A 19,863-nucleotide genomic window follows, 5' to 3' on the forward strand; every position below is an offset into this window, starting at 1 on the left:
GAAATTAGGAGATCGAGAGGTGGGACTGATGGGTGGGTGTGTCTGTAAAACAATTAACATCACAAACTATGACCCTGCCCAAAAAAAGAGGTGGAGGTGTATATCATTAGGTCATTTTATTAATTACAATTTGCGGGACTTGCCTGATAATCAAGGCAGAAAGTCCAGAGAATTTAATTTGCTAGCACTATATTTAACACTAACTTTCCAAGACACCATAAAACCTGTACATGTGGGGGTACGGTTTTACTCGGGAGACTTCGTTAAACACAAACATTAGTGTTTCAAAACAGTAAAATGTATTACAATGACGATATCGTCAGTGAAAGTGACGTTTTTTGCATCGTTTACACACAAACGGCACTTACACTGATGATATAATTGTTGTGATACGTTTTACGGTTTTGAAACACTAATAGTTGTGTTCAGCAAAGTCTCCCGAGTATAGCAGTACCCCAAATGTCTTTATTTCTCACTTTTTTTTATATTGTATTCATATTAAATTATGTTTCATAGCTGAATAGTTGATGTTAAATGAAAGCCCTGTTTCTCCTGAATAAAATGATATAAAATAAGTGTGAATGCACATAATATGAAAGAGGCGAATTACGGTTGAACAGACATATAGTAAAATTCCAAGTTTTGTTTACGTTTTATTTTGATCAAAACATGTACATTTGGCTCAGTCCTTAAGGGGTTAAACAATTTCAAATGAAAAACAAACAAAATACTACCATAACATATTATAGGAATACTCACGTGGAGAAAACTGATATACAAGTTATTTGCATAAATGTTATGTGAAACTATTTTAATATATTAAGACACGTCATCAATTTCCTCCTTGCACCCTTTCTTTGTAACCAAGCAGTGGACCATGACAGCGAAACACCTAGCAACAACCATAGAGAAGATCACAAGGGAGGTGCTTAATTTTGGGCATCATTAACTCTTTGGTGCATACAACATAACAGGTCTTTCCAATAATACCTAGAGGATTACTATAGGCCAAATAAGTTGTTTAAGAGAAAATATTCATTAGTTATTCTTTGTATTTCTGCTACTTCAGAGCTTGGCGTTTCTATCACAGCAGGTTGTTCCAAGGACACTTTGTATCCATCCCACAAGTCTGTGGTATGGTCTCTTGAGCAGCAACTATGGAAGCAGCAGGATGTGCATTGGTGCACTGCTTGCATAAAGAGAACCAACCCACATCCAATAATAACCAGCTGAGCACATTCACATATTCCTCCTCCCCCTCCTCCTCTTAGCTGTGTCACTGTGAACCTGCATTCAAAGACCACTAATGGGGCAGGAATTTCATGAGATGCCCTGCTTGTTAGCCATGTTTCACGGAATGTGGACCAGATAAATAAAATAAAAAAAATCATATGGTATTCTGTATTTTGCCAATACTCTTTAAAGTATAAAATATTTTTTTTATAATTTATACTTTTTGGGTGATTTTTTTTTTTGGGGGGGGGTAGGCGGGGGGGCTTCACTAATATAGCCTATGAAAAACAAACATTTCTTCAAAAAGGGGTGCTGAATGTGACTGGACCTCCATTTTAAGAAGATTTGCTTGGCATGGTTCATACATTTTTAAGATAAGTCCTTGGACACCTTTTTCTTATTTTCAATTATTGTCAACGTTTTTCAATAAAGTGTGAAAAGCCAAGAATTTAAAGGAAATTTTAATTTTCAGACCAAACTAGCCAAATGAAACTAATTAACCAGGTTGGCTAGCCGCACAATTTTTATTTACTTTAAATTCTCAATAATTCACACTTTGAATAACTAACAGATAGTTATTCAATAATCCAATTAGATATCTATATGAATACAGAATACCACCCTCCTCACTTAAAGATGCAAAAGTGAAGTATTTGAATCAATCAGAATTATTTTACTTGATTTTCAAATTGAAATCTACAATTTAAAGCTGAATTCTTCCATCAATAATCTGAAGAACACGTGCCATCTAATAATATGGTATACAGACAATTAAAAATATCATGGATTTAATGGAACTGATCTTACTTGGCCAGAACTCGTCTCCTTCCTCGCTGAGTAACTTTTTACGACTGCGCTCATGCTTTTTTGCGTGCGAGTTTCCCATTTTATAGGTGTACAGTGGAATGAGTTCTTGGTCCTCAGCATCACAATACGCTTGCCACTTGGCTCTGTGTAGGCAACCCACCATCGGGTCTGCAGGCAGGCAATGAATGTAGGCAATCATTGTGAGATCCTGCTATTGCTGCTGGAGATATCCTTGTATTCCCAGTGGGAAGCCAGAAGCAGGAGTGGCTTGGCCTTTTTAGCTCACAAATCCATGGACAAAAGGGAAAAAAGGAATGCCTTGGAAAACACAGATCGAAAGGATGATCTGCAATGATGCAGCCCTTCTGTGGTTCACTTTCACTTTGTATAACGGAAACTTTAACAAGTTTTCAATGTGGCTAACAAACTTTAATCGCTTGATAAAATAAATACATTCTAACACCTTTCTGCTAATGATTAGAAGAGATAAATATGCAATATTTTGTAAGGTGACAAGAACAATCATCCACAAAATCTGTGTATGTGCATGTGTCGTCTTACGGCAGTTGTAGTACCAAACAAATCCTGCTTTGACATTTCTCAATATTGTAGAACTTCTTTCTGGATCAAAAACCCTCTGAACGCTCTATGTAGCAGGTGCCGTCTGATGGAATGGGTTCACCTGACGTATTCTTTGCATTCGCTGGAACAAGTTATTTTTGTTATAACCGGAAACTCTTTTTCATTAGTTAAGCCTAATCTCCGATTAGGTTTCCATCTCCTTAATGCTTATTACCGAGGACACTTCCACAGATGGCGGATGTACAAATGATTACATAAAACCTAATAACCAAGTTAAGGGAGATTTGAAAAAGTTCTAAAAATGTGAACTCCTTTCACTAATCTATTATATATCTTGGAACACTGTAAACAATAAGTAATGCAGCTAGCCTGTATCTCCTGTATAAAAATTAAATGAGTACTTTGGGGCTCACTGGACATTGGAAATCACCTACATAACATGTTAACCGCATTTTTATGTGATGCATTTTTCTTTTAATTGTATATTAAGATTTAACAATTGACATTACAACACAATCCAGGCACAATTCCATCCAAGCATAGCCAGGGCATGCACTGCAAAGGAGTCAGAGAAATAGAAAAGAAATGTTCCATTACTTCTCTTCTCTGCACACTTTCACTATGCCAAATGGTCGCAAAGGACAGGGTATTAACAGTAACTGCCAGACAGCTACGTTTGAGGCGTTTAGTGGAAGGATATAGAGATATGGATTTCTACATATGTGTGGCAAAAAAGTAAAAAAAATATATTTTTAAATGGAATTCAACGCTGGTCCGTTGTGGCTTTCCACTCCCCCTCATGACATCACAGTAGCCTTTGATTGGACCATTCAGCTGACTCAGAAAACATGATGGAAAGGGGAGGGGGATGGAAAGGGGAGGGGGATGGAAAGGGGAGAGGGTTTGTACATTTAAAAAATAATCCTGCTCTGATTTGGTAGGCAGCAAGGTCTGCACAAACTATGAGAAGGAGGGAGGTTACAGTCAGGCAGAAGCTCAATATATCTGTTACCCGCATGATGTGAGGTCAGACAACGGACGTACTTTATGTACAGAAGTGACGTTGGCAGCCCAGATGTCAATAGGAAAGCATCGGGAGGCTAGTGCTCATGCGTGGAAACACTGTGCTGTGCCAATCAGATGGTCTCTCTGAGTGACAGCCACTAGAGGCATTTAAACCCTGCAATAAAAACATTGCCATTCTGCAGAACAGCAACGTTTTCAGCTACAGGGATGTAATGGGGGGAACACAGCACACAGACCACTTCATTTAGAGTCTGTTTGCCTATAGTGTCCATTTAAATCTATGCAGGCTACATCGAATCAAAAGGTGTGAACTAGAAAATATATTATCCAAGTACATTAAAATCTGTCAACTAAAGCACATCAACAGAAATGCTGAGTCTTTCAACACATGCAGATTGGCTGGTCTGAAGATTATGTCATAGAAAGTGTCTGAAAGGACATCAGATTGAATGAGATGCTCATTAACACTGAAGCTGTACTTACAGCATAATAAATGAAGCGATGGCACCAGAAGCCTCATGACAACTGGGTTTGATGAACACTCCTCTTTATTTTATCTTAAATTGAATCTGTCACCTTAAAGAACTCTACATTAATCACCAGATCATTATAAAATGAATCTATGTTGAGTTTATAAAATATTTTAACAAATAAGGACTCCAGGAGCACAGCGTGCAAAGGCACGAAAGAAAAAAAGATTTAAGATTTATACCAATTTCTCCATATCAAAGTAAAAAAAAACATAAAATAAAGTCCAACACCGTTTCAAACTAAAGTTAACACAGTACATTTACAATACTTTGTCACTACAGAGTATGGGCATAAGAGGAAAACAGGTAAACGTGTCATCTTGTGAGATTAAGTGCTGTCATGTAGTTGTAAAGGTGCTCTTGAATAACCTCTTCAGCTCACTGTAATGCTGCATGGGGTCTTTGCAAAACCTTTTATCCAGAGGTTTGGAAAGAAAAAAAAATTAAATAAAATTAGCCTGGTCCCCAAGCTGCTCTAAAATTTCACTTCATCGGTACACATTTGGAAGGCAATGATAGGCTGCGACCGTGGTGCCAGCTCAGCTCAGCTTGGCCGCAGGTTTACACGAATTCTGACATTTCAACCGGTTCGAAAACAGACTGACAATACAGGAGGGAGGCATCCTAAGACTCCTTCAACCATAACCACTACAATATTCTCTAGTGGCTATGGTGCCCCTTTAATAATAATGTTTTGCCTTCATAATCCATTGTTTTTACTCTACTGATGAAATACCATGGCTTAGTCTTAGCATTATATATTGGTGGCCTAAATTACTTTTTAGGCTGGAGGAGCAAGGCCCACAAACTGGATTCAGAACTCCAGAACTTGACCTGCAGCAGCCTCTTTTATAAAATGTCCTAAGGGACAATGTTCCCACAAGGCAAGGAGCGGTTGCCTAATTCACCTATCATCCACCTGATGTAGTCCATGTAGTCCATGATGCCACCTGATGACCTATTGCCATATTTGGGCAATTTTGTTGAGCTCTGAACAATCCCAACACTTTGTCATCTAATTGTTTAACTCTGTCGCACAGCGATAATCAATCAATCTCCCCGATCCTCATTTAATCCCCCACAGCACTGATATTTCAAATAATGTAGGAACAGTGCAATAATATCAGTGTAAAGAATTTTGAGAGCTTGTCATTCTGTATGCCAATTGGCTTACAAAAGAAAGCCTCTTGCATACCGGTAAGTGTAATTACCATATGTGCAGAATAATTATTATAAATCTTGTAGCTAAGAGACTTGCTTACAAAATCATTTAACAGCCACACTGAATTAAACCGGTCTGATTCAATAAGCTATATGCAGAGAAGCTCATTCAGAAAACATTTGGAAAAAGAATTAAATTTCAGAACAAAACCGTTCTGTGAAATGATTAGGAGCACCAAGGTATTTTGGGGTTCACATTGATAGAAAATAATCCCCACAATAGGCTACATAGATTCATTTAAAGCAGTAATTAAATATCCATAAGTAAAAATCAAAGCTATATTACACATATCAAACCTGATTTTAGCAAGTATTCTATTATCCAGAAATAAATCGTACATGAATAGAGCAACTAATTTCAGACTTGTTCCCTCTCTGTTAAATTGCCTTATCAGTTTCATGTAGGTCTCCAATAGCCACTGGGCATATAGTTGGTGTGCAAGATTTGCAATGGTCTCTTGTGATAATATTCAGAGATATTAATTTAGACCCCGTATTTATAGTACAGATGTTGTCTTCGACACTGCTTCTTAAGGTTTCTGTGAAAATATAGGATCACACAGCTACTAAATAAGCAACTTTTTAAATTAGATTAGTGACCATATTACAGTTTGGTTTGCTTGAATTCATTTTCGGGTTATTCGTTTACAAATTGTTGTGGCAAGAGGAACATTTTGAAATGTTTCAATACATTTTTATTTTTTTATTTTTTTAAATGATACCTAGTTTTCCCATATTTAGCAACAGTACCTGGATCTGTTTAGTCTGGCTCAACAGCCAGCATTTAATTAAAAACATAAGGGCTCACAAATCTTCTGTAATATTATTCCAATCACTAATGGAATACAAAGACTCCACTACAAATACTATTCCACCAAGTGATGAGAACCCCTGAACAAGTGTAATCTGCCTCATTAAACCTTAATAGGCTCTGTGCTAAGGCTGCATTTACATTTCCCATTTAACAATGATTAATTCATCCTTTAAAACTATCTGTGAGGGAATTTCATTTGTTCCCAAGTCTTAAATTAGTGCTCAGGCCTAGCTGTTTAGAAGAATGAATGGATTATGAGCAAATGTAATTTATGATGATAGAATGCTTGACTTAAAATAATGTCCATTCACATATATAATTACCGGTATGTACATTTGGATCGAAATTATGAAGTTATATGGCTTAAAAATGAGAGCTTTGACTTTTACCAGCGTTTAAAAAGCTATTACACAAAGGCTGCTGTTTCCAGTGCTGTTACCTCCTGTGGAGAGGGAACGAATGAAAGATGTTATGGGTGAAATCTGAGCAGACTATTTAGGCCTGAGCATGCACATAAATCATTCATTGCATAATGACTATAATATCACAATTTCTCAACCTGCTAACTAGTGCAGAAGTGCAATTTTGTATACATTTCCGATGTGTAATGTGTAGGATCTCTCTTATGCAACGCATATGGATTCTGGGCTTTATCAAACCTTGCACAAGAATGTTCCATGTTGGCATGTCTCAGAAATTCCAGCACTTACAGAGACACTTCACTGCTCAAAATAAGTTCACTGAATTGTAGATAAAGCCCAATGAAACACATGCATGCATTTAGTTATGCATTTATTTCTATTAGGGGTATGTCTAAAAACAACCTGCAAAAGCTACAGAACTCTTGCCTTTGCAAGCCCTCACCTTTTAACCCCTTCAAAACGTTCTGTGGCTATCCAATCACAGACTTACCAATGCAGCTCAATGAGAAGTCTTTACAAGGCTGATGCTCTGGGCAATTGCTGCCTCTTGAGCTTATTCCACTGAGCTAACCAAACTAGGAAGTATTAGGACCATTTGTAAGACAAACAGGGGGATGTAACAAGGTTAATTCACAAAAGTACCAATTTCTATAAATATCTCAGAGGGGGGAGGGAGGGGGGGGAAATGGGTGAGAGGGAGGACAATCTACAGAACCCTAAAGCACTTTAGCGTGCTTAAGTGCTTTACGTGTGAAGTGTCCGTTAAACTTTTTTGTTTTGGCATCATGACCCTCCAGTTTCACTGCCCAATTATCTGACAATCAGAAGTTGAATCACTTTGTTTATGAAGCCCTAGCTTCACCTCTCCTGGCTGTGACTCACACAGCATCTCCACATACAGATCTAATGATTAAACGTCCTTTATTATACAGTGTGTTTAATTTAGAATTCACTATATCCCTTTTGGTTAATAGCCTGCTAGAACCTTTTATGTGTAATTCCAGGCAGCCACTTGAGGCGCTTTTGCATTGCGAATTGGGTCAAACTGAAAATATTGCTCTTAGATAAGCATTTGATTGTCACATTTAGACAATTTGCTGCACATGCACATTATCTTACGAGAAAGCATTGGATTTATTGATGATCTTGGTCAAGGCGGTGGGGTAACCATGGCAAGGCAACAGAGCCACAAGCTAAAAGGTAAGTAAAATCTTACTTTAACCATTAAAGGAGGAGGGCCCCAGGAGTCTAAATAGTTAGGACACTTTAGTGTTAATACATGGAATACATTGTTTGTATTACTAACCTATAGTTCAATTAACAGAGCAGTATATGCGTCTAAAGTAAAATCACTGTGTCATATGATTTGATTGAAAATTGAACCCTTATTTTTCCCCATTGAGGCTGTGAGAGTCACAGTCGGGGAGGTGTGTTGGGGCTGCATAAACAGAAATATTTTACTAAATGGTTACCACAAATCATAATCCTCTACATACAATCTGAACCAACAGAAAACAAACCTATGAATGCAACATCACATAAAATTCTAGAGCTTTGGCAAAGCTTCTTTAAAGGAACACTATTGTCACCTATTTCAACAGAGTAGTCTGTGTGCAGTGGCCCTGTCCTTTTAACTTTGCAGTTTCTCTAAAAACGAGTAAGAAAATTGCCACTGCCATTTGGGAGTTAAATCACTTTGTTTCTGTTTATGCAGCCCTAGCCACACCTCCCCTGGCTATGATTGACAGAGCCTGCATGAAAAAAAAAACTGGTTTCACTTTCAAACAGATTTAATTTACCTTAAATAATTGTATCTCAATCTCTAAATTGAACTTTAATCACATACAGGAGGCTCTTGCAGGGTCTAGCAAGCTATTAACATAGCAGGGGATAAGAAAATTTTAATTAAACAGAACTTGCAATAAAGAAAGCCTAAATAGGGCTCTCTTTACAGGAAGTGTTTATGGAAGGCTGTGCAAGTCACATGCAGGGAGGCGTGACTAGGGTTCATAAACAAAGGGATTTAACTCCTAAATGGCAGAGGATTGAGCAGTGAGGCTGCAGGGGCATGTTCTATACACCAAAACTCCTTTATTAAGCTAAAGTTGTTCAGGTGACTATAGTGTCCATTTAATCTCAGGCAAACCAAGACATATCTATGACAAGCGCAGATTGCTCATCAGTCTTGATGACTTCTGGCAGACTGTGCCGGTGCTGGATTAAACTATAGTTTCATTGCAATTTTTTTTTTTTTTAAAGCCTATAAACTAAAATAATAAAGAAATATTTTTATTTTTTATTAGTGTTCCTTTAAAAGATAGCCAATTTCCCCTACATCACAAGAGACCAAGGCTAATTAGAATTATTAATAATTATTATGATCATTTTCAATATACATTCATTCTATCCAGAAAAGCTGATTATCGTATTTACATCTTATTGTTTAAAGCACAGGCATAACACTTTTGCCATCATCACAACATGATCTCTAAATCCCTGTGCCAGCATGGAAAGACTGGTCTATTTGGCATCAGTGGTTCTATAAACCATGCAGACATTAACGGACAGAAACACTCCTTTCAGAAAATGATCCTTAAAGACCAGAATATTTTATCATAGCCTAGGCCCTAGACATCATTGTTGTTTAAGGGGTTAAATGTGTGACATTACCCTCGAGCAAGCAAATAAAAGCAGATGTATAATCACAGGGAAATTTAATAGAATTCTCCAATCTCTCTTCCTTCTTTATCTACGTCGACAAAGGGACCCAGCCCGTTGCTAGGACACAGTATTTTAATTAAGTACACCTTGACGGTAATGCTTTCAAATCAAAAAGCTTGAAAGCTTCCATTGAGAACACAGCAGTCACATAGACAAACACATGGAAAATGGCACCTTTTGTTTATTAGTAATTTTAGGGAAGTGTAGAAATACATAATATTCGTGTGCAAATGGTTGAAATTGTACTGATGGAACAAAAGGCAGCACAACCACCATAGTTTTAGTCAATTTGAAATATCAGGCACTCTTATCAGAAATATGCCTAAAATACACATGCTAATCAGAAGCCCAATGCCCATATAATACAGAGAGATTTAGGATTTCAAATCTAAAGCATTTTATTAGTCGAAGAGTTACATCTGCTATTAGCATGTTGATTAATTGTTGCAGTCCGAATAAAACAGATAAAGAATGAAGTGTTGTCTGCCCTCAAATACCCTCTAATTACAGCCATGTGCCAAATGAAGAATGCTGCAGTGACATCTGCTGGTCACAAATGGTGTCACAGTACTATGCATCACTGACAAATTCTGGGAATACATTTGTTTTACTAAATTAAAAGGTATGCTTGCAAAAGGACAGTTTAGCTTTGAAAAAAATGAACACTGTTTTCCCTTATATTACGTATAAGATTAATATATTGTATACTTAAGTCCAACTACGTTGATACAATAATTAATTTTAATGTAAATTCCCCTATCAAAAGAGTTAGCAAAATATGTACACTAGATGTCAATATAGTTATCCATATTCAATCTACAAAGCCAAGCTATTCATATAAAGAATATGCCACTTAATTTTTATCAATGATGTGTGTCTGCATATATCTAAACAGTCCTGTTATTTGGAACGTGTGTGCAAAGGAAAACTCAAAACATACAATACAAGCCGATATGTCTATTGTGCAAGTGAACTCTAAGAGTACGATGGAACGACAGGTTACATGAACTTCTAGGACATATTCTAGGCCAGGCATAGGCAACCTTTGACACTCCAGATGTTTTGGACTACACCTTCCATGATGCTTTGCCAGAATTACGGTTGTAAAAGCATTATATGGGATTTAGACCACAACATCTGGAGTACCGAAGGATGCCTATACCTGTTCTAGGCAGAAGGATACGAGAGGGTATCTAGCACATTAGAGGAACCCAGAAGCACAGCAGGTTAAGTTTTATATACTAACCTCCATAACACATCAATATTTGTTTTTGAATTAAAGCCACTGTTATTTGCTTGTTCTTGCAAAGAACTGAATGAGGCTTACTCTCTGTGATTGGTAACTGGCCTGGTGCTTGCTGGCGTCAGACTCCAAATTTTCACAGAATGCTTTTTCAGGCTGGCTAATGATGCCCCAATGACGTGGCCGGAGATGAGGGGTTAAACTCTGTTTGTGCAGCATTTCATAGTTAAACACTGCACACCCTGACTCCAAGCACCATGACCACTTCAAACCCGTGAAGTGGTCATAGTTGTGTGCAGAAACCGTTTATAGAATGATTTTTATATTGCATGCTCAACACAATCCAGCAATAGTATTCTGCAAACAGGGCCTATGAAAGTAGAGTCGGCTTGTACGGTACTCCCATTAATTATTGCATGTCTGTTGCCAGGTTTCCCTTAGAAAAGCCAGCCTCTGCAGCCAGACAACGCTAATGACTCAGCAGCAACCACAAGACAGAGCAACAAGAGGACATTAACCATTTAGTTGTTTAGCAATCTAGTGTAGGTAAATCAGGAAAGCTGTGGTTTCACTGTCCTGGATGCTATAACACTGAAGAAATTTGTAAATTCCTAAAGTAATCCACCATGCAAAAACAACGGTGTCAAATAAAGTAAATCTAAAAAAAAGAGCTATTCTTCAATTTAAGAATGCAGTATTATCTTGCCTCAAATAGGTTTTCTGTGAACCAGGGACTCAGATGAAGTAAGTGATGGTAAGCTCCCACCAAGCTCAGCTGCACCAACAATCTGACAGTAATCTTTGCCTCAAACTTACCAAGGTTACAGCTGATTTTACACAAATGCCAAGCTCGTTTTAGCTGCAAATAGGTTTATATTCAGCAATAATCACTTTGGAAGTGACCTTGTGTTACATGGGGCTTTCTAAATGGGCTACTTAGAAGACATTACCAGAGTCATATGTAAGTCATCATACTAGAAGGACCGAAAAACATGTTGTAAGCAGGGACAATGTATACAGAACTAGAAAGCTACAGTTATATAGCAAACAGCTGGGAAATCCCATGGGTTCCTTTTTTTGTCTTGAAATAATTCAGGGTGAAAAAACTCAAAGCTTTTAACCCCTTAAGGACACATGACATGTCATGATTCCCTTTTATTCCAGAAGTTTGGTCCTTAAGGGGTTAAAGGCAATAAAGGAAGCAGCTACATGCACAAATAAGTGTACACCGAGTCCAAAGGTGTATATGAATCAGAAGGCTGGGTCCTTTCTAAATTACACATTACCAACTACCTCAGACACTGATTAAGAAGAAGAGTACAGAAAGAGGCACGTTAAAGGCAATAAAAGTATAAGTGATCATTAACAAATTTCTTGATTGACGCAAACACTTAAGGAGAATTGATATAAGTATTTTCTATTGTATTTTGTTTTGTTTGATGTGTAAGGGTGCATGTTCCTGTTTGGTTTTATTCTGTAATTATTTGTGTGTTGTTTAAAGAGTGTAGTACAGATAGTTTGTTTAAACTATAGTAATTTATCAAATATTTTACCAAGATGGATACATTGAGATTTCTCTCGTTTTCAATTATGTCCTGGGTCCACAAAACATTGCATTGTTACAATAGGAAATTTTTTTACAAAAACACAATATATAAACTATAAACTATATATATATATATATATATATATATATATATATATATATATATATATAGAAAAATAGAAGGGAAGGCTGCTCTCCGGACTTTAAAACATCAAACTTTTATTTAGAAATGGTTAAAAACGACCAACGTTTCGGTCCCTGCTCGGGACCTTCCTCAGGGTCAAAAAATAGAACAGCAGAACAGATTGTACATTATTCTACATTATTTGGAGCTCTGGTGGTGCGCCCGGCATTGGACTGTCTTTAAGCGTGAGTGCAGGGGATATCTCTATTTTATATATATATATATATATATATATATATATATATATATATATATATATACACACACATATATAAATTTAATACATAACAGGTAATAAATATATTCAACCATGACAGGTGCATTCTGTGCTGAGGTGTATTGCCATAGAGATTTGATGATGTCCTTGAGGTTATTCCATAATTGCTCTGTAGGAAAATGAGGACTGAGACACTTTATTTCTGTATTGCGGTATGCTAAAATGTCGTGCTTGTACTGGATCTGAGGTGGGAACAGCTGGAGAGAGCATTCTGCTCAGGTAGGGTGGGTGTTTCCAAGAAATGCTCTTATGCACAAGGCTGGAAAGATGAAGAGTGTGTCGGGATTCCAGCGATAGCCAGTTTAGCTCTTAACATGCCACAGTGGTGGGTAAAGTAATTACATTCTAGTACAAAGCGGCAGAACAAATTATATAATGTATTACGTTTATTAAGGTGGGTTTGCGGTGCTGGTGCATAGACTACATATTGTGTGCGTACTGTTACCACTTTTTTTTTGCTTAGGTTATTGTCAATACCAAAGATTACAAGGTGATAAAGCAAATAAGCGATCAATAAATCACAGAACTGACTGGTCACAAACTCTTTGGTAGTGCTAAAAAACACCAAAAAAAAACCCCACACCATATTGCAAATAGATAGAGCGGATTCATTTTACCCAAGAATGCCAAGGATTAAGAAAATACATTCTTCACATTTCATGCGGAATCTGATCATATTTCATGGGCTTTATCGTCAACATCTGGCAGATATTTACTTTCTGTTACAAGCTAATGTCAACATTTAAAATGAACTGCCATGCTTCTGAAATATTATATCGCCATACTTTTAACACTATTACCAAATACTGAATAATTACAGTTTCGTTGTGAATATAATAAACACATTTAACGCATCAGATTAAGTCAGAACACATAATTAACCTTAAGGCCAGCTAAATACTGGCCTCTCAACTATCCTCTTATTTCAGAGTCCTGTCCAAGTGTTTAGTTTTTTTTCCCTGGCTTCCTAAACCCTCAACAGCACAAGCACATCATTAGACATTCTTCAAACCTGCACTTGGTATGGGACACCCATCATTGACAGTAGGGATGCACCAAAATGTCAGCTTCCGAAAATGGGCCTATCCCATTTCAGCCGAAAACAGGTCAAATTTGCACATTTAAAAAAATCGTAGTGCATAGTTTAACAGACATGCTTGCATTGACAATTCAGATGATTATATATCACAATGAAAGATAGTAATGATAACACGAAAAGTCAAGAATACTGCACTTGGGATGGGGGGGAGGGGAGAGAAAAGAACACTATGGAACAGGGGAGGGGAGAGAAAAGAACACTATGGGACAGTGGGAGAAAAGAACACTATGGGACAGGGGGGAGAAAAGAACACTATGGGACAGGGGGGAGAAAAGAACACTATGGGACAGGGGGAGAAAAGAACACTATGGGACAGGGGGAGAAAAGAACACTATGGGACAGGGGGGAGAAAAGAACACTATGGGACAGGGGGAGAAAAGAACACTATGGGACAGGGGGAGAAAAGAACACTATGGGACAGGGGGAGAAAAGAACACTATGGGACAGGGGGAGAAAAGAACACTATGGGACAGGGGGAGAAAAGAACACTATGGGACAGGGGGAGAAAAGAACACTATGGGACAGGGGGAGAAAAGAACACTATGGGACAGGGGGAGAAAAGAACACTATGGGACAGGGGGAGAAAAGAACACTATGGGACAGGGGGAGAAAAGAACACTATGGGACAGGGGAGGGGAGAGAAAAGAACACTATGGGACAGGGGAGGGGAGAGAAAAGAACACTATGGAACAGGGGGAGAAAAGAACACTATGGGACAGGGGAGAAAAGAACACTATGGGACAGGGGAGAAAAGAACACTATGGGACAGGGGAGAAAAGAACACTATGGGACAGGGGAGAAAAGAACACTATGGGACAGGGGAGAAAAGAACACTATGGGACAGGGGAGAAAAGAACACTATGGGACAGGGGAGAAAAGAACACTATGGGACAGGGGAGAAAAGAACACTATGGAACAGTGGAGGGGGGAGAAAAGAACACTAAAAAAGAGGGAGGGGAGGGGAACATTAAGGGGGGTGGGGCTAAGGTGCAGGGAAGGGAAAAGAAACACTGCGTTAGGTGGGACGACTAAATGAGAAGGGAAGTTTTTCATATTCGATTAATTAAATTCATTAAAAAGTGTAATAATACAATTAAATTAAAAAAAAAATAAACTTTTAAAATAATTTGGGGGGAAAAAAAAAGAAGTAATTTTCGGTTTCGTTTTTCGGACAAGGGCATCCTGAATTTTCGGTTCCGGACCAGAATTTTAATTTTGGTGCATCCCTAATTGGCAGGGACCTTCATAGGTTAAAAAACTGTGGTGGAATAAGCTCTATTATCATTAGTTTGGTGTTGCAGTTTTTTTTTTTTTTTTACGCCCTTTCACTGGGCTGACCCACCACTTTTTCCATCTACAAGATGTGTCCCCGGCACACATGCCCAGAATTCACCACCACCACCCTGACCAGCATACCTCTCATTGTTGGGCGGAATGGAAGCATCATGGGAATTGAAATTTATTAAGAGGTAAGGGCTCCCTAATCACAAAATGACTTTAACAATGTACGAATCTTTTTAAAGCTTTTTTTTTTTTTTTTTTTTTTTTAAATGGGGAGCTACTGATACCCTCAGCCAACCAGCGATACTGCTGTCAGTGCCAGTCCATGGCTTCCAGTTGGAAGAAGCTGAGAGCAGCTGAAGGACAGGGACAGAACTAAATGGCTCTGGAGAGAAGACTTTGAAGGTTAAACTGTTCATGAACAGTTTAACATTTAAACAGTGAGGCAGCGCCAGGAATCTCTGTGTACCATAAGAACTTCATTCCAGTTAAGTTTTACGGTGCCTGGAGTGCTCCTTTAATGTTCAGCAGCGCTGTCAATATGCACGCATACTGAATCTGCCACGCCAAAAAATGTACCTCCCATGAGAAGGGGAAACAAAACTTGGTAGTCTGGGTGCAGAGTCCCTGTTCCCTTACCTTTGCAGTGTGTAACATTGAGTTTTAGAAAATCTGCAAAGTTTATAATGCCAAAAACAGATAAAAGACAGCGAGAACAGACCCATGCACTAGATCCTAGGAGAATAGTGCCAGTCTAGACTCGTGGTCTTATGTACCGCAAGGAGACTCCAGGGGTCTACGGGGGCTTAACCCCAATATAGATAATGATGGTCTCAGTGTAGGTAAAGACGTGAGACCATGTGCATCACCTGGATATAGATATAGCCACATAGGAAATAAGTATTAATTATAGGCTAAACTAACCCAAAATAGAATTGAGACCATGAAATAAGTGAAAAATAAAGTATTTACAAGTGTAACTAGTGCAACTATGCATCCAAGGTAGAAGCAGGTAGAGGTCACTTCCAAGTAAATAAGGGGATATGATATAAGGTACTAAGATAAAGCTTTATTAAGAGACTTGCTTAAATGAAAAAAATCAATCCCAACTTATGACCCCTATCCCTGGTCTAACACTTGTGCTCCTCTGAGTGATGTCTCCTAAAGTACTAGAACTCGAACCCTAACTGCCCAGGATACACAAAATCCCATTGTTGGAGCCATCCAGATTAGCGAACTAGCAATAATGGATAAGGTCCCTAAAATAAATGGCAGTTTAGGGCTGTTGATCGTGGTCACAGAAAGACCAAACAAACAATGCAGGATTGCCACACAGTAATATCCAGAGGAGAAATACTTTCAGATAGAAAGGAGAGGGAGTAAGCAGTATGAGGTAAAGAGGTCAGTTTCAAATAAACTGACAGTAGAATTTATAAAGCCTCTCTCCCTGTAAATCTATCCAGACAGGCATTGTAGCAAAGAAATAAGATAGTGAAAGGTAATCAAATTATATTTGAAGTTAAGAGTGCTTAAATCAAACGATGCCCAGTGCCCATAATAAAGAAAATAAAAAGGAAAAAACACCTGACGTGCGTTTCGGTGCTTGTGTACAGCACCTTCGTCAGGGGCCAGTTTATAATGCATGAACTGCTTCTAGTGGTTTCCTGCAGTTTGACTGAGTTTGACTCAATGAAACGACGCTGGACATCCTCACGCTTTGCATAAGGATGTCCAACGTGTTGGAAAACCCTATAAGAAAGAATGTAGTTAATGCTTTACGATTGGGAAGGACTAAAGCACACGTGGCTCTGACCCATTAGGTTCCCCCCAACAACCGACGTCGGACGAGGTGCGTCACCCAGCACCAAGTGTTTAATGGGTTATTTAACCCTTTTCATGGCTAGGTGTGTGTGGCAGAGAAACATAGCGAATGCAGTTGTATTCTAGCACTATTGTGTTCCTTTAAGTTCTGATTTCTTTTATCCCCTGATTCTAGATTTAATAAGCAACTATTACATCCTACAAGTATGGTGTGATTATAATTTTACCTTACAGAAGAAAAAGAAAAGCCAGGTGATGTCCATTTATAGTTACCGACTATAGTTACCTGTAACTTGAATACAGGTCCAATCAATCTTTAAGAGAAAATTACGGCTTCTAAAAATCTGTTAACCCTATTAAGACAACAAATGAATGCAGGCAATTTCAGGCACGCTTCAATACTGGGTAATGTATCTGCCAGCTTACAGTGATTTCCAGGCTAATTTATCAGACAGCTGAGAAAGCAGAGGGGATTCGTCAGGAATTTTTACCCTTTCCACCACAAAGGACACTTGGAGCATTCAACGAATAAAGTGCCCACCTCTCCAGAAAGAGGTTAAAACTTTCAAATAAATAATTATAACCATGTATGACCATGAATGTTACACTGTAAAGCACTCCATTAAAGGAATACTAAAAAACGTTTAAATAGTTTTTTTGAGCTTTGGGTTTAAACCATTAGCCATCGTGTTGAAGCTAATGGTTCTTTCTCCCTTGTCTTAATTTAACATGTTGTCAGACAACAAAATCACAGTTACACTGTTCTAAATACTATGACCAAACTTGAGTTTTATTTGCAAAATTTGTATCAACAAAGAACCCCACCCAATAAAAGTTTAAAACTAGCCTTATTTCCAGCGCCGGTGATGGCTCCGCCCCCTTTGTGACAGCAAATGGACTATTTTTAGCCAATCCAATGCTTTCGGATTAGCTAAAATCGGCACAGGGCAGGCAGGGCCAAATGTCATTTTGGCCAATCGAGACCTTCTCATAGAGATGCATTGAATCAATGCATCTCTATGAGGAAAATTCTGCGTCTCCATGCAGAGCGTGGGGACGCTAAATGGCAGGGCTGCTTACTGTGCAGGCTTGAGCCAGGAGGCACCCCCAGTGGCCCTCTAAGGAGTGGCTACTTGGAGTTGTCCCTAGGGAGATTGTAAACACTGCCTTTTTTCCGTGAAAAAGCAGTGTTCGCATGAAAATGCCATTAAGCTGTAGTTGTTCTAGTGACTATAGTGTCCCTTTAACCCCTTTAGGACCAAACTTCTGGAATAAAAGGGAATCATGACATGTCACACATGTCATGTGTCCTTAAGGGGTTAATAATGCTTTTCACATACATTGTACATACGTGTACTGAAAATAGGCTTGAGAAAGGACTGTGATGTGGAATATAATCAGCACTTTTCATGGTGGTGACATTAGCCGCTTCCTATATAAACGCAATTGCCTGCACACATCACTGCTTAAATATAATCAGGACCAAAATGAAGCAGTTTTCTTCCTTCTGTTAAAGTCGGTGTTTGATGTTTTACAATCTTGCTAAGCTTACCGTATGGACATACATACACTTTTTATTGCTTATATTTAACCTGTTCAGACCTCATATCTGCAGAGGAAGACTTTGAAGATGATATTCCATGTGTGTACATACAGCCTGCACAGATGGGCAGTAACACATTGGTTTTCATGTAGACGTTGTGTCTACTCGGAACACACTGTGTGCGGCTTTTTACAATCATAGCTATGCAAACTGGGGCCATGAAGCCCACCTTTCATGCAAAACCTATTTGTGAACATTGCGATGGAGAAGCGAGTAGCATAGGTTAGCAGAGTCCTACATGTAGATTAATATCCATTTGAGGCATTGCTTTGCATGTTCTAACATTTTTATAAACCTTAGGGCAGCGTTTAATATTCTTCTATTTCCTGTATCATTCGGAGTCATGTATAACCTGCAGTTAAAGATGCTCCCCATTTTCATTGACACTAAGCCTGCCTTTAGGAAATGTAATTTACAAACACAGGTGCAACAGTTGGTGTTTACTGGTATAGCACCTATTTTGAAAATCATTTGAATAACTTCATTAAATAGTGAGCTCTTGGGTTTCAAACGTTAGGTCCCAACTCCAGAAAATAAAATGTAAAAACAAACAAAAAAAAAAAAAAAAAAAAAAAAAAAAAACAGATTTTCAACAACTCACTCTAACGTTGCTATTTTGTTGTAAGTTCTGCAAGTCATTTTTCATAACGTACTGTTTAGTAAATAACCTCTTAAGCAGTCCCATATTTACATCTGAATAATGAAACTAATGAATGCATAAAACACATATATAATAAGAGATAAAATCCGTCTCATGCATGGTTTAAAATGTCCATTTAGGGTAAAACAAGGACATTGTATTAAAGCACTGCTTTTGTCATTGCTAACTTTAACAGACTTGCTGCATATGCATTTCAACACTTGTAAGCTGATAAGTAAAGAGCACAGCCTCTTCCAGCTTCTGGAACCCTCAATTAACAAATATATATGCACATTTACATTACATAGATATACTTGAAGATAGTTTTTAACATCTTATGAGATTTCCTTGGAACAGGAATTTAATCATTCATGCAAACACGCAACACGCAAACGTTCTTGGCAGCTGTGTGCTCAACATCTGGAATCGTTTGCTGTCAGCTGTTTTGCAAGACATGTAACCAATCCCTTCCTACATTCCTTTCTCAATTTCTCTGCATTAATCCCAGTGCAGAAATGAAAAGAAATTATTATTATTATTTATTTTTTTATAACGTTTAGCTTTGAGCAATGTGCCCTTCAAATGCCATTCACTTTCAGGTTTGAGATAGAGAATGCCTCACATGCCAGGAATTAGATATCTTTGTATAGGGGGACAGTGGAATGCGCTGGAGGTGTAAGTCTGTGTATGACCACAAGAAATAAAAACATACAATCTGTGCCAAAGTGATATCCCTGAGGAGGGATGAGAGCATCTTATGGAAATTAGAAGACTGAACATTCCGCTCATCTAATATTAGATTCAAAGACTTTT

The 19,863-nt window shown here is 38.1% G+C and overlaps 1 protein-coding gene across 6 annotated transcripts in view; it reads right to left on the bottom strand.

The window, feature by feature from the left end:
• The window catches only part of NHSL1 (NHS like 1), a 227,465-nt gene that overhangs the window by 64,417 nt on the left and 143,185 nt on the right, over positions 1-19,863 (bottom strand). Inside the window, exon 1 of one of the 6 annotated variants that reach the window (XM_063443281.1) lies at positions 2,041-2,686. The exons of the other annotated variants lie outside the window; for them this stretch is intronic. Within the exon in view, the coding sequence (XP_063299351.1) occupies positions 2,041-2,239 (199 nt within the window). The 5' untranslated portion in view covers positions 2,240-2,686. Of the gene's footprint in view, positions 1-2,040; positions 2,687-19,863 lie in introns of those variants that run through there. 6 annotated transcript variants of the gene reach the window in all.

The sequence above is a fragment of the Pelobates fuscus genome, chromosome 2, assembly GCF_036172605.1.
Source record: "Pelobates fuscus isolate aPelFus1 chromosome 2, aPelFus1.pri, whole genome shotgun sequence".
In the NCBI taxonomy this organism is placed as follows: domain Eukaryota; kingdom Metazoa; phylum Chordata; class Amphibia; order Anura; family Pelobatidae; genus Pelobates; species Pelobates fuscus.